The sequence below is a fragment of the Hylobates moloch genome, unplaced genomic scaffold (assembly GCF_009828535.3).
Source record: "Hylobates moloch isolate HMO894 unplaced genomic scaffold, HMol_V3 SCAFFOLD_12, whole genome shotgun sequence".
Taxonomy (NCBI): Eukaryota; Metazoa; Chordata; class Mammalia; order Primates; family Hylobatidae; genus Hylobates; species Hylobates moloch.
The window spans coordinates 23,927,014-23,941,759 of record NW_026652287.1 but is presented as its reverse complement, the minus strand read 5'-3'; the positions used below and the strand labels follow the sequence as shown (position 1 = coordinate 23,941,759).

At 47.2% G+C, this 14,746-nt stretch overlaps 2 protein-coding genes across 6 annotated transcripts in view; one reads left to right on the top strand and one right to left on the bottom strand.

Annotated features, from left to right (window-relative positions):
• USP30 (ubiquitin specific peptidase 30) overlaps window positions 1-5,598 on the top strand; it is a 35,456-nt gene extending 29,858 nt beyond the window's left edge. For both annotated transcript variants that reach the window (XM_032168768.2, XM_032168767.2), the window contains exons 10-13: window positions 227-307; window positions 407-626; window positions 2,526-2,646; window positions 3,250-5,598. In XM_032168768.2, the coding sequence (XP_032024659.1) occupies window positions 227-307; window positions 407-626; window positions 2,526-2,646; window positions 3,250-3,514 (687 nt within the window). In that variant the 3' untranslated portion in view covers window positions 3,515-5,598. The remainder of the gene's footprint in view (window positions 1-226; window positions 308-406; window positions 627-2,525; window positions 2,647-3,249) is intronic.
• Window positions 5,599-5,738: 140 nt separating this feature from the next.
• On the bottom strand, window positions 5,739-11,152 carry ALKBH2 (alkB homolog 2, alpha-ketoglutarate dependent dioxygenase). 4 transcript variants are annotated; one of them, XM_032168763.2, is made up of 4 exons: window positions 11,090-11,152; window positions 10,111-10,391; window positions 7,593-7,791; window positions 5,739-6,062 (listed from the first exon to the last, which is right to left on the bottom strand). In XM_032168763.2, the coding sequence occupies exons 2-4, from the start codon at window positions 10,388-10,390 to the stop codon at window positions 5,756-5,758; spliced, it is 786 nt and encodes a 261-aa protein (XP_032024654.1). In that variant the 5' UTR covers window position 10,391; window positions 11,090-11,152; the 3' UTR covers window positions 5,739-5,755. The 4 variants fall into 4 exon arrangements, with proteins under 4 accessions (XP_032024654.1, XP_032024653.1, XP_032024651.1 ...); XM_032168762.2 differs by lacking the exon at window positions 11,090-11,152 and adding an exon at window positions 10,848-11,039; XM_032168760.1 differs by lacking the exon at window positions 11,090-11,152 and adding an exon at window positions 10,699-10,841.
• Between the last annotated feature and the right edge of the window lie 3,594 nt (window positions 11,153-14,746).

The window sequence follows — 14,746 nt, the reverse complement described above, 5'->3', positions numbered from 1 at the left end:
CGCCTCCCAGGTTCACGCCATTCTCCTGCCTCAGCCTCCCCGATTAGCTGGGACTACAGGCGCCCGCCACCACGCCCGGCTAATTTTTTGTATTTTTAGTAGAGACGGGGTCTCACCATGGTCTCGATCTCCTGACCTCGTGATCCGCCCGCCTCGGCCTCCCAAAGTGCTGGGATTACAAGCGTGAGCCACCGCGCCCGGCCCAGAAATGTTTCTTTTATTTCAGATTGAAGCCAAGGGAACGTTGAACGGGGAAAAGGTGGAACACCAGAGGACCACTTTTGTTAAACAGTTAAAACTAGGGAAGGTGAGCCCACACCACACACCCTGTTGGCTTTGTTTTGAGGACTCCGTGTGTCCTGCCCCTGAAACAACTCGGTTCTCCCGGTTTCTTTTCCACCCGCAGCTTCCTCAGTGTCTGTGCATCCACCTACAGCGGCTGAGCTGGTCCAGCCATGGTACGCCTCTGAAGCGGCACGAGCACGTGCAGTTCAATGAGTTTCTGATGATGGACATTTACAAGTACCACCTCCTTGGACATAAACCTAGTCAACCCAACCCTAAACTGAACAAGAACCCAGGGCCTACACTGGAGCTGCAGGATGGGCCAGGAGCCCCCACACCAGGTGTGTGCGCGCGAGTAGCCGATGCAGCAGGAATTTTCAGCACAGAGAAAAGCAGTTTGGCATCACCACCTCTGGGTCCCTTATGACATGAGCACAAGGCTGGTACAATGGTTGCTTAAACTCTTGAGAACAGCAGGATTGGGGGTGGAAGAGGGAAGATTTCTTAGAAGAGGTTAAAATTATGTAGCAGTGAGATGTATCGTTTTTAAAACCATATTACAGATGAAAAAGTACAGAGAGAAACGCTTAAAATTTCAGCCTTGCCTTCTGATTTTTCTGCTAAATGATATAATCATTGGCTCACGTCATTCCAGTGAATTTTTTTTTTCTTTTTTCGGTCGTGTCATTTCCTGTCAGTACAGGAAATGTAGGGAGGACATGTCCTGGCTAAAGATCACTGAGCCTCTTCTGGGGGTTGAAATGACTTCTGTACTGAATTATGTATCTGATTCCATTACTGCCCTCAGCTGAGGTCTCAGTTAAGCCAGGTAGCTATTATCGCCGGTCTTACTGATAAGAACGTGGAGGCTCCACGGGGTTGAATGATTGGTCCAAGGGCAAACACCATAAAGGAGAACTGGCCCTAGAATGCCATGTTGGGCCATTTTCTAAAGGTGTCTCATGTGACACACTGAGTTCTTTAGAGTTAGACATGAGGAAAACCCACTCACTTGAAGGGCTCACAGCCTGAACTCATCACCTGCCTGCCGCCCCCAGTTAGGTCAGGTTTGTCTCACACCCCATACTTTCCTATTTAGGGTCTCTTACTCTTTGTTCTTTTTATGACCGCAGTTGCATGGCCCGACACCTCGTCATGTCAGGGAGATTGTGTTTTCCTCTTTCTCATCAAATCACTAGATTAACATCGAAAAGAGATGAGGTACGGGACAGACTCAGGTTCAGTCCTTGGCCCTGGTTTTAAATCAAAGACCTCTGCACCCCAGCTTCCCCCTCTCCTGGGCTGGGGTGCAGGTTTACTAATGTTGAGAGCACGCTGGCTGTGGTTAAAGATGCCAGCAGTAGGGCCAGTCGTGGTGGCTCACACCTGTAATCCCAGCACTTTGGGAGATTGAGGTGGGAGGATTGCTTGAACCCAGATGTTTGAGGCTGTAGTGAGCTGTGATCACGCCACTGTGCTCCAGCCTGGGCAACAGAGCAAGATCCTGTCTAAAAAACAAACAAAAAAAATGTCATCAGTAAACTGCTTGGTACGTAACGGCCCCCAAAAATGACACTTGAAAGGAAAAGACATGTAAATATGGCCTTAATTATCTTATGTCTACCCATAAACATGTATGAATGCTAGTACATGTTGGTATTCCTTAGAAGCTGACAGAATTAAAGAAAATGGAATGCTTAGATCAGTGGTTCTCAATTTGGAGGAGTTTTGCCTCCCTAGGGACATTGGGCAATGTCTAGTAACATTTTTGGTTGTCACTACTGGGGGAGGGGTGCTACTGGTGTCTAGTGGGTAGAGACCAGGGATGCTGTTCAACATCCTCTAATGCACAGGACAGCCCCCACAACAAAGAATGATCCAGCCAAAACCATCATGGTGCTGCTGTTGAGAAACCTTGGTTTAGGTCAAAAGCCAGTAAATTAGCTACTGATTAACTTTGATACATGCCATTAGCAAACAGGGCTAGGAAGCTCAAAGATCCCAGGCTGGCCGTAAAGCTGGAGCTAGATACACTTTTCCTATTTGGGATTAAGACAGATTATCCCTATTTGAGATTAAGGATAAAGGGCAGATTATTTTATGAATCTATATAATACCAAATGAAATAGATTTTTTTCTTTGTAGCATTATGGGGAGTTAACTTTCAAGGTAATCAAAACCAGGTTTTGTTTACAGAGCCACTGCTAATTTTCATTGACTTGGGCCTTTTTCTCTTGCAGTTCTGAATCAGCCAGGGGTCCCCAAAACACAGATTTTTATGAATGGCGCCTGCTCCCCGTCTTTATTGCCAACGCTGTCAGCGCCGATGCCCTTCCCTCTCCCAGTTGTTCCCGACTACAGGTGAGCTGCCCTCTACAAGCCCCATCTTAGAGCTACCACTGCTCTTAGCTTCTCAAATTAGCTTTTCACAGAAATGAATTAAGGAAAATGTAGATGTTTATTTTTCATTTTAAGGTGAAGTTTCATGATTATACATTCCTATTTATTTTTGTCCAAAATGGAAATAACTTTTAAACTAAGAATTTTAAAAGTACATAAAATTTACATATGCATATGTATGTGTGTATATATGTGTGTATGTATAAAATATAAAGAAAATTTAAAATTTCTTGGGATACCACCTAGAGATAGCCAATTAAACACTTAGGGTCATGCACTGTATAAAGTTGTACGTGGGTATGTGAACACACATACATACAGTATACATAAACACATACACTCATTGATAGAAACATCCACATATACACAATATACATATACTCATAGAATGTACATCTTGCCATGCCAGTAAATACAGATCTGTATTTTAATAGTTGTGTAGCATTCGGTGGTATGGACTTACCATTGTATTGATCCCCTATTTAACATTAGCATTCTTTTGTTTTTGCCTGTAAAGTCTTTTTTGTTAAAATTGTGAACCCCTGACGTGTTCCTATCGTTCAGCTCCTCCACATACCTCTTCCGGCTGATGGCAGTTGTCGTCCACCATGGAGACATGCACTCTGGACACTTTGTCACTTACCGACGGTCCCCACCTTCTGCCAGGAACCCTCTCTCAACCAGCAATCAGTGGCTGTGGGTCTCCGATGACACCGTCCGCAAGGCCAGCCTGCAGGAGGTCCTGTCCTCCAGCGCCTACCTGCTGTTCTACGAGCGTGTCCTTTCCAGGATGCAGCACCAGAGCCAGGAGTGCAAGTCTGAAGAATGACTCTGCCCTCCTGCAAGGCTAGAGCCGATGGCACTTTCTGCACTGTCCAGGAAAAAAGTAAAACTGTACTGTTGCGTGTACAAGCAGCCCCACAAGAGCCTTCCAGCCTTCCGGTGTGTTCTAATAGCAGGCTTCACCTGGGAGCCAGCCCCAATTCATACCAAATCAGGCTCCCTGAACAGTTCTGTTCATGTGTGTAGAAGGTACTGTTGTGTTAAGAAAGCATTCATTATGTACGGAGTGTCTTTTTACTCATCTGATACAGGTAATTAGAAGAATTCAGATTCTTGAAGCCACCATTTTTATACTATAATGTTAGGTGTTCTCAGAGGGGAGGTACGTTTGTCTAATCAACGTTTCCACTTAGATCTTTTATTTTTAATAAGCAGGCCCATAAAAATTGTTGACAAGAATTAATGAAATTATTAAAGGCAACAATTTAGAAGAAAAAGTGCCTTTCACTTTCGATTGCTTTTGTAGCACGTCCATTCTGAAATATTCCTTCCAGGCTACTCAAAGGATAGCAAGAGAACAGGTAAAAGATGCCTAAAGAACACCTTCCTTTTTCTATGCCTTTTCTAATCTTTCAATTCTTTCTATGGAGTAAAGGCTCATCTGCCAAACCTGCCCCCTGGGGAAACTCTTTCACTACTTTGTCAGTTATAAGTGAAAAGCTTACTTGTTGCTTTTATCTTTTGTATATTGGACTGAGATGTAATTACACTGTATTATAAAACTCTGTGAATAGCCAGAACTGAGCTGTATCTTTGCAACACCTGATTCCTCTGCTCTGTGGAAAACTTTCTTACACAAGGATCCACTGTGGACAGTTACTTTCATCTGTTTATTTATTGCCCATGCAGAGCCCTTAAGGTTTACAGGTAGGAGCTTGGGGCTGTATAAAAAAACAATCCCTGCCCTGAGTTGACACCTGGCTTAGGAAGCGCCGACTATGGGGCTGCAGTCTCTCTGAACCTCAGTTTCCTCATTTGTGAAGTGAAGGGTTAGACTTGATGACCACCAAAGTTCAGCCCTTTTCAAGAAAAGGAGAAAGCAGCTTTTGACTTTTTAAAAAACATATAACTACAGCTGGCATCTAGTATTGTCATGTTGCTCTAGGTCCATATTCTGAATTTATTCATTTCCAGTAACCTAATACAAAAAGTATATATTGAGCACTTTCTTCTCTTTTCGGGTAAGTCTCTGAATGCAGCCCAGGGCCAAAGGAATTTTGATGACACAGTAGTACCTATGTTTTAAGCTAAATTTTTAATTTAAAAAAATGGATGCCTAATTCATACCGACTCATCAGAGGTAAGATTTGGAATCAGACCTATCCAAAAGGTCGTCTGAGGTAAGGCTAAGACCGCACTTCCTCTGCTGGGGGCGAGCTGGCAGACACACCAAACAGTGCCTTGGCAGCAGCTCACGGTGCAGGAAGCCCAGGTGATCACTCTTCTGCATGGCCTGGCTGCACCCTGAGGACTCAGTAACTCGCTCTCAACAGAATATTCTGTGCAGGCTCTCCAGGCTCTGGGCGTCGGGGTGCAAGGGGCAGCTTGAACTGTACGGTCCGTCCTGCACTCACCCAATGCAGACATTGGCTTTGATGTTGAAGTGAACACGCTTGTTTTACCCAAGTCTGGTGGAACAAATGCCCAATCATGTGACCTTAAAGTGTACTGCAAAGCTGTAGCTTTAAGTAATTGCTGTTCTGCCACTGCTTAACTCTTTGAAATCCACCACTAAAGAAAGATGGAGAAAAGGGGCTGAGCCTTGGAATATATGGTTATAAGCAGATCTTTCTTTGGTTGGAGGCCAGGGTTTGAGCCAAGGCTGTAAATGTGAACAATACCTGTGCAAAGCCTTTTAACCTGACTTCTTCATTTTGTAAATTATTATGCATTAAGTAGCAGCCCAATAATCTGATTTCTAATTTTAAGTTGTTTTCAAAGTAAATAGCTTCTTTTGGCCTAAGTTAAACTAGTAGTTTTGCCATAACTGCTGATGTATGTATTTGCTAAAGGTACTTTTGTATCTGCTGTGTATTATAGCAATAAAATAATCGTTTTGTTAGGAAAAAAATCACCTGGTGTTCTTATCGTCTTTCTGAATTCTGCATTGTTACGTAACAAGCCCTACGCTTTAAACCTTTCTGTGTTCCCTGTTGGTAAGGGAAATGCCAGCTCCCTCTTAGAGTCGAGAGGGAAAGAGAAAAGAGAAAAACTGTTAAAAACGTTTTTATTTTTTAGTAAGCAAAATTTTACGGAAAGTCAGATTGACCCGTGGAGCCAGAACCTTCTTTCTCACGGGAAGACTGTGGTACCAGTGCGTGTTGGTCGGGTGGTTCATCATTAGTAAGCTCCCGTGGGCCAGCGGCAGCCTGACCACTGCCACCCTCCGGGAGGGGCTTTTCCCACGGGAATCCTTATGCCGGAAGACAAAGTCTCTGCAGGCACCGAAGGAGACAGAGGCAATTGGGCTCCCAGGGGCCAGTTCTCTTTCATCATCTCGGTGCTCCCCGATGTGGTCATGGCCATCTTTATACCTGCAATGAGAAAACAAGCACAGTGCATAAAAACAACCCTCTCCTGAAATTCACCAGCACCGCCAGCCCTCGTTTTCCTCACAGTGTGAAACAGCACTCTGTGCACGGCTGTACCTGCCATTGTTTCTGTGAGGGCTTGAGGTCCACAGTGGGCTCTAAGATAAGCCAACCCTGAAGAGGTCTGTTGACCTATTTGTTCATGTGACTTATTTATTATTTACTTATTTTTGAGGGGCTCTCGCTCTATCACCCAGGCTGAAGTCCAGTGGCACAATCATAGCTCACTGCAGCCTCGGCCTCCTGGGCTCAAGTGATTCTCCCACTTCAGCCTCCCAAGTAGCTGGGACTACAGGTATGCACCACCCCACTTAGCTAATTTCTTTTCTTTTGTAGAAACGCTTTCACCATGTTACCCAGGTTGGTCTCAAACTCGGGCTCAAGCAATTCACTCTCCTCGGCAATTCACTCTCCTCGGCCTCCCAAAGTGTTGGGATTACAGGCATGAGTCACCACGCCCGGCCAGTTCATGTGCTTTAAAACTGAAGACATCCAAAGCCAAAATCATGTCTTACTGTAGTTCCCCTGGCCGATCTATGTAAACCTTTATCACATGATTTTGCCCTGCACTCAAAGGCCATACTCTGCACAGCCTGGCCCCTGCCCACCTCTAAGCTCATGCCATCCCCTTCTTTCCCTCATTCACTGCTTTCCGGCCATCCTCCAAGATTTTTGCTTCACAGACTCTCCAGAGTCCCTCTGCTCTCCCTCCAGATGTCTGTGGCTGGCACTCTCCATTTAGTTATCAGCTCAAACGCACTGCCTCAGCCCTCCTCTAACCACCCCATCTAAAGCGACCTTCCCTTAAACCCACCCAGGGTTCTCCACCAGGGTGATTCTGCCCCAGGGGACAGGTATTGGGGGGTGGGGGACACTACTTGCAATCTAGTGGATGGAGGCCAGGGATGTGCTCAACATCCTACAAGGCACAGGTCAGCCCCAACAACAACGAGTGACTGGGCCCAAAATGTCTACGGTGCTGCCGTTGAGAAACCTTGCCCTAATCGCAAACCTCTCAGCCATTCTCAGTCAAATCGGCCTGTTTAATTTTTTGCAAGATGGTTATCACTGTCTGAAATTGTCTAGGGTCAGGCATAGTGGTTCACGCCTGTAATCCCAGCACTTTGGGAGGCCGGGGTGGGAGGATCGCTTGAGCCTAGGAGTTTGAGACCAAGCCTGGGCAACATAGAAAAACCCTGTCTCAAAAAAAAAAAAAAAAAAAAGAAAGAAAGAAAGAAAAAGAGAAGAAATTATCTCATTCAGCTGTTTGTTCAGGAGTTAATCACCTCTCACTTCCCACTCCGGGATGAGCTCCAGGAAGACCGAGTGCTGGCGCTATTCCACTCCTAGAGCCCCAGTGTACTAAGAAATGATTTGTACCAATGAACCAAATAGGGTGGAACCCTAAACACTTCCTTTTGGAGGAGACAGAAGACTTGTAACATTGAGTCCACTAAACAGACAGGGTGTCACCTGTTGATGAGCACAAAGTTGAAAGTCTGTCCAGTCACCCCAGAGACGTGATCCCGGATGCGCTCTAGAACTGGGATCCAGGGCTTTGGAGACAGTGTGAGGCCTGAAAATGTGTAGGTCAGCCCAGCGTCGCCATACGTTGCCTGCTTCCTGGGCACACTGTGCCACTTCCCGAATACCTGGACTCTGGCCAGTGCCCCTGTGCAGAGGAAACATGGCAGTTCCTTTCTACCCGACCCCCCTCTAGAAATCCAGATGTCCCCCCAACCCGCACTGCCACCACCAGAAATCCAGTGCCCCACATAGATGCTCCCTGGGTATTCAAGATTGAAAGGGAAGTAAGGAATAACATTTCCCTGTCATTCCATGCAATTTAAACCCCTCCTCAATCATCATTTTGGCTTGCCCCAAATTTTCTTTTTGTTTTGTTTTGTTTTCTTTGAGACAGGGTCTCCCTGTGTCACCCAGGCTGGAGTGCAGTAGCACAATCTCAGCTCACTGCAACCTCCACCTTCCGTGCTCCAGCGATCCTCCCGCATCAGCCTCCTGAATAGCTGGGACCACAGGGGCGTGCCACCATGCCTGGCTAACTTTTTTGTAAGTTCACTGCAACCTCCACCTCCAGGGATCCAGCAGTCCTCCTGCCTCAGCCTCCTGAGTAGCTGGGACCACAGGGGCATGCCACGATGCCCGGCTAACTTTTTTTGTATTTTTTTTGTAGACACGGGGTTTTATCATGTTGCCTAGACTGGTCTTGAACTCCTGGGCTCAAGTGGTCCACCCACCTCAGTCTCCCAAAGTCTGGGATTATAGGTGTGCACCACTGCACCAAGCCAACTGCCCCAAATGTTCATGTAAGAACAGTGACTCTTGTCCTACAAGGAGAGAAACATGGTCCTGGGCCATTTTTTTAGTGAACACTGTAACTTAACTGCCTTAACTACAGTAAGGGCAGAATAAAGAGGTTGAAATTAGAGCACGATAAAGTTAGTTTACAGGCTAGGATAGCTTGTCAACTGTAGGGACTAAGGGCATGTGACCCCATGAAAGATGGGGCTCACACAGCTGGGGTCTCTTATGGGCATTTCTTTTTTTAAAGAGATGGTGAGCCAGGCGCGCTGGCTTATGCTTGCAATCGCAGCACTTCGGGAGGCCAAGGCAAGGATCACTCAAGGCCAGGAGTTCAATTAACAGCCTGGGTAACACAGTGAGACCTATAAATAATTTAAAAATTATCCAGGCTTGGTGGTGTACATCTGTGGTCCCAGCTACTTAGGATGCTGAGGTGGGAGAATCACTTGAGCCCAGGCGGACGAGGCTGCAGTGAGTCAGGATGGTGTCCCTGCCCTCCGGCCTGGGTGACAGAGTGAGACCCTGTCTCAAAACATAAAAGAATAAAGTGATGAGGGGCTCTCACTATGTTGCCCAGGCTGGACTTCAACTCCTGGCCTCAAGTGCTCCTCCTGCCTCAGCCTCCAGAGTAGCTGGGATCACAGGTGTGTGCCACCATGCCTGGCCTTTGGGCTTTCGTTTTTTGTTTTGTTTTGTTTTGAGACACAGTCTCACTCTGTTGCCCAGGCTGGAGTGCAGTGGTGCGATCTCGGCTCACTGCAACCTCTGCCTCCCAGGTTCAAGTGATTCTCCTGCCTCAGCCTCTCGAGTAGCTGGGACATGCACCACCACGCACAGCTAATTTTTTTTTTTTTTTTTTTTTTTGTATTTTAGTAGAGATAGGGTTTCACCATGTTGGCCAAGCTGGTCTAAACTCCTGACCTCAAGTGATTCGCCCATCTCGGGCTCCCAAAGTGCTGGGATTACAGGCGTTAGCCACCGCGCCTGGCCTCCTGTGGGCTTTTCTATGCCTCTCTGCCAGATCCTTGTGTCCTCATTACAGGATAGAGGTGTGGTTCTCAATGTGTGCTCCCCAGACCAGCGGCACCAGCAGCACCTGGAATCTCCTTAGAAACTAAACTAAACCACAGGGGTAGGCCCCAGCAATCCAAGTCCTGCCAACAGCAAGTCCACCAGGTGATGCTGAGAACCACTGGTGTGGAGAAATTACCTGGTTATTTGCCATCTCTCCTATGAGACCAGTGATTCTCAAACTCTGACCGCCCATGAGAATCACCTGGAAGCTTTTTAAACACACAAGTGGTCAGCCTGCACTCAAGGAGCGATTCTGATTGAAGTGCTCTGCAGTAGAACCCAGCACGTTTTTTTACTTTGTTTTGTAAACTTTCCCAGAAGATACTTACTCATCAGTAGCCAAGGGCAGATTCACTCGAGTCATCTGTCAGCTCCTAGTGGACAGGCAATCCAGTTTCTTTCAAGTTTATGTCCTAAGCACCTAAGGGGCTTAGCCCAGAGGTGCTCAGAGAATATTGGATGAATCCATTAGTGAACCCATCAGTAAATAATGGATCCTGAGTTCAGATTTCTCCAAACATACGATCATTAATTGCACCAAACAAGCCCTCAATGCACACACACACACACACACACACACCCCTCTGCTTACCTGTAAAATATTCTACTTCTTTCTCCAACTCTTGGAAAATCTCATCTGCCTCAGCTTTGCCAAACAGGACCGTGTAACTGCAGTCCAGGCCCTCAGCCCGAATGTGCCGCCAGCTGGGGCCTGCTGAGTGGCCTCCATTCCCTGGGGCCTCTCTCCTGGGCCTCTTCCTTGTGCTTTCTTTGTCTCCTCCCAACACAGCTGGCTCTTCTCCAGTTGGCTCTTGCTCCTCTTGCTTCCTCAAAAGGCCCCCTTGAGCCCCTTTCACCAGGAATCTGTCCATCCTGTCCCCACAGGAAAAAAGGGACGTCAGTGGTGAGGCCAAGACAGAAATTGCTCAAGTTCTGTCCCCAGTGCAAAAATCTGTTTGTCCAAGGGGTCTCACAGCAACATTCCTAGTTTTACATTTTCATTTTAAAGTTTAAAACCATGTCCTAGAAAGGAAACAGATGTTAAAGCCGGAAGGGACCCTAGGGACAATCTGATCCAGGGTCTCCCACGTCCACCTGTGCATCAGAATCAGCTGGCTAGCTTGCAAAAACCCAGAGGTCTGCACTCCACGCCCGAGCACCTGAATTTTTAAAGAACTACCTCCTGGGAATTCGCACGCCACAGCTAAACTTAGAAACTACAATCCAAATCCTCATTTTGCAGAAGGGGAAACTGTTGCCCAAAGAGGGGAAGAGGTTTGCCCAAAGTCAACTGTCCACCCCTTTAAGGAGGAAGGACCCATAGCTGACCTCGCTGCGCCCCACCAGTGTTAAAATAGATCAGTCTAGTGATGCTCAAGTGGATACGATTCAGAAACGAGACACAAAGAGGTTAAACACGGGTAAACCGCACGCAAAATTCTGATATTGCAACACGTGCGTGGGGTGGGGGTGGCAAAAATGCTCTAGAATCTCAGCTCCGGCGCAGCTCGGAATCCCGCAGTCACCACGGGGGCGGCGGGGGGGGGGGCCTGGTGGTGGGAAAGACGCACCCCAGGGAATCGGTCGCGTCACTTCCGGAGCACACTGGGAACTACGCGGGCTAGGGCGCAAAGAGAGCAGCCGGGCGGCCCTCTGGTGCCACCTGCCGGCCCCCCATGCGTGGCAAGCACTGCCGCTTTTCACTTGATCATCTGTTCGGCCACTGATGAGCACCACGGCTGGAGTGAGAACTGTGGCTTGGTGTCACTTCTCAGTGAGGGTTACTTTGGTGTCCAGAAAGGGCATTGGGCCACTAGTATATTGTCACGAGTGGGAGCAGGAGTTCTGCAGTCGGATATCGTTGCTTCTGTTTCTGTCTCCTCTGCCCCGGCTGTGTGGCCTCCCACAGGTCACTTAACCTCTCTGGGGTTAAGTTGCCTCATATGTGAAATGGGGACTACAGCACCTATGTCATGAGAGCGCCTGAGGGGATGATAGGATGCATAAGAAATGCTCTGTCCTCTAAATAAATTTTGGTTCCATTATTGCTCGTTTTTCTTTGTTTTCTTGTTTTTTGATGTTGTTCTTGTTTTGTTTTTTTGAGACAAGATCTCACTCTGTTGCCCAAGCTGAAATGCAATGGCATGATCATAGCTCACTGCAGCCTTGAACTCCTGGGTTTGAGCGATCCTCCCGTCTCAGCCTCTGGAGTAGCTGGGACTACAGGCACATCCCACCCCACCCTAAATAATTTTTTTATTATTTTTAGTAGAGATGGGGTCTTGCTATGTTGCCCAGGCTGGTCTCAAACTCCTGGGCTCGAGTGATCCTCCCACCTGGGCCTCCCAAATTGTTGAGATTACAGGCGTGAGCCACCACGACCGGCTCCTAATTTTTATTTACTCTGTCTCCCCTCAATGGAACGAAAGCTCCATGAGACCAGAGGCTTTGTTTTGACAGATTTCAACAAATGTACAATATTGTATGGTCACCACCGCAATCAAGATCTAGGACAGTTCCATCTCTCCATAAAACTGCTCCAGCCTCTAATTTATCAACTTGGCTCATCACCCAGCATCAGCAACCACTGATCTGTCTTCTCTCCCTATAGTTTTGCCTTTTCCAGAATTTCATATACATGGAATTGCCCTGGTTTGAATATCTGTCCCTCCAAAATCCGCTTTGAAATTTAATCCTCAATGTCGCAGTATTGAGAGGTGGGGCCTTGAAGAGGCGATTGGGACATAAGAGCTCTGTCATAATGTCCTCATAAATGAATTAATAGATTAATGGACTCACGGGTTAACGGATTAATGGGTTACCGTGGGAGTGGGACTGGTGGCTTTATAAAAGGAGGAAGAGAGACGTGCGCTAGCACACTCAGGCCCCTCGCGATGTGATGCCCTGCGCGGCTTCAGGACTCAGCAGAGTCCCCACCAGCAAAAGGGTTTTCACCAGATGCAGCCCCTCAACCTCAGACCTCTCAGCCTCTATGAGAAATGCCTTTGTGGGACTTCTTTCACTTAAGCATATTGCTTTTAAGATTCATTTATGCCCCCCCCTCCACTTTTTTTCTTTGAGACGAGTTCTGGCTCTATTGCCTGAGCTGGAGTGCAGTTGCATGATCTCGGCTCACTGCAACCTCCACTTCCCAGGCTCCACTCCCACCTCAGCCTCCCAAGTAGCTGGGACTACAGGCATGCACCACTACATCCGGCTAATTTTTTTATTTTTTGTAGAGATGGGTTTTTTTCATGTTGCCCAGGCTGGTCTCCATAGTCTTCAGCTGGTGAGCTGAAGAAATCTGCCTGCCTTGGCCTCCCAAAGTGCTGGAATTGCAGTCGTGAGCTGCTGTGCCCAGTCGTATATGTGCATTTGTATTACTTATTTGTTCCTTTTTATTACTGGTGTAGTAGGGATGCCCCACAGGAGTAAGCCCCACATAGGGTTGTTTCTCTGGTTTTAGGCTACTATGAGTAAAATCACTATAAACATTCACATACAAGCTTTTGTGTGAATATAGTTTTTCATTTCCCTTGGGTAAATGCCTAGGCGTGGGAGTGCTGGGTCACAGTGGCTCTAAGGGCAAATGATTTTCAGCTTTGAGCCTCTCTCCCTTAGACTTCAGCTTCTTGTCCTAGGCACTGGGACACACCAACAAGAAGGAGCAAGTTCCTTTCTTCACTCAGGTTACGTTTTGGGGATGGAGACAGAAACACACAAGGAAAGAATAAATAATATGCTGTCTCTAAAGAAATTGTATAAAAAGAAAAAATAGGATGCTTTTGTATAGTATAGCAGTTATAGAGCAATGGGCTAGAAAGTGGGGCAGAAGAAGTCCTTTTCAGGGAAAGATCCTGAGCTGAGACCTGAGGCTTTCCAGGCAAGGGGACGGTGAGTGCAAGGGTGTGCAGGCCACAGGGGGACAAGCTGGGTGTATCCAGCAATTGTGCTGGGAGCTGGACTCGGTGGTGGGGGCTTCCATCGGAGAGGAAGCAGCATTGAGACCTGGGTAGGAAGCTGGGGTTTATTCTAAGCCTTTTTGAAAACCAAAGAAGGGTTTTAACCTAAGGATTGTCTTTTTTTTTCTTTTTCTTTTTTTTGTTTTTAGACAGGGTCTTGCTCTGTCGCCCAGGCTGGAGTGCAGTGGCACGATCTCAGCTCACTGCAACCTCCGCCTTCCGGGTTCAAGTGATTCTCCTGCCTCAACCTCCTGAGTAGCTGGGATTGCAAATGTGTGGCACCACGCCTGGCTAATTTTTGTATTTTTAGTAGAGACAGGGTTTTACCATGTTTGCCAGGCTGATCTCGAACTCCTGTGCTCAAGCGATACGCCCCCCTCAGCCTCCCAAAGTGTTGGGATTACAGGGGTGAGCCACCGAGCTGGGCCGGGCCCCAGGTATTGTCATGATGTAAAAATCTCTCTCTAGAGAAGAGAACACCAGCTTCCCAGCTGGTCTTCTGTAGCCAGGAGATGCAAGAGCAGCAGGTGAATTTGAGGTTTGCTTTGGAGAAAGAACCAAAAGCAGATATGGATGGTTTGGATGTGAGGGAGGGAAAGAGAATCCTAAGTGCATTAGTAGTGGTGGGGAGGAGGTGCGGTACAGTGGTGTCATTTGGAGGACAAATCGTTGGTGTTTAACCTCTATGACCCGAAAGTCTCCCACAAACCTAATACATTAGGCAAAATGTTTGACTGCACTAAGCCTTAGTTTATCGTCATAAAATAGGCCATGAAAATTGTGTGAGATAATGTATATAACAGTTCAACAAATAATATTGGCCAGATGTGGTGGCTCATGCCTGTAATCCCAGCACTCTGGGAGGCCGAGGTGGGCGGATCGCCTGAGGTCAGGAGTTCGAGACCAGATTGGCCAAAATGGTGAGACCCCCCCCCCCCCGTCTCTACTAAAAAAATACAAAACTCACCTGGGCAAACATGGTGAAACCCCGTCTCTACTAAAAATACAAAAATTAGCCAGGCGTGGTGGCGCGCGCCTATAATCCTAGCTGAGGCATGAGAATCGCTTGAATCCGGGAGGCGGAGGTTGCAGTGGGTTGAGATCACACTACTGCATTCCAGCCTGGGCGACAGAGCAAGACTCTGTCTCAAAAACAAAACACACACACAAAATATAATAGTATTTGTTTGTTTGTGTTTTTTTTGAGACGCCTCGGATTACAGTGCTGGGATTACAGACGTGAGCCATCAAGCCCGGACAATATTA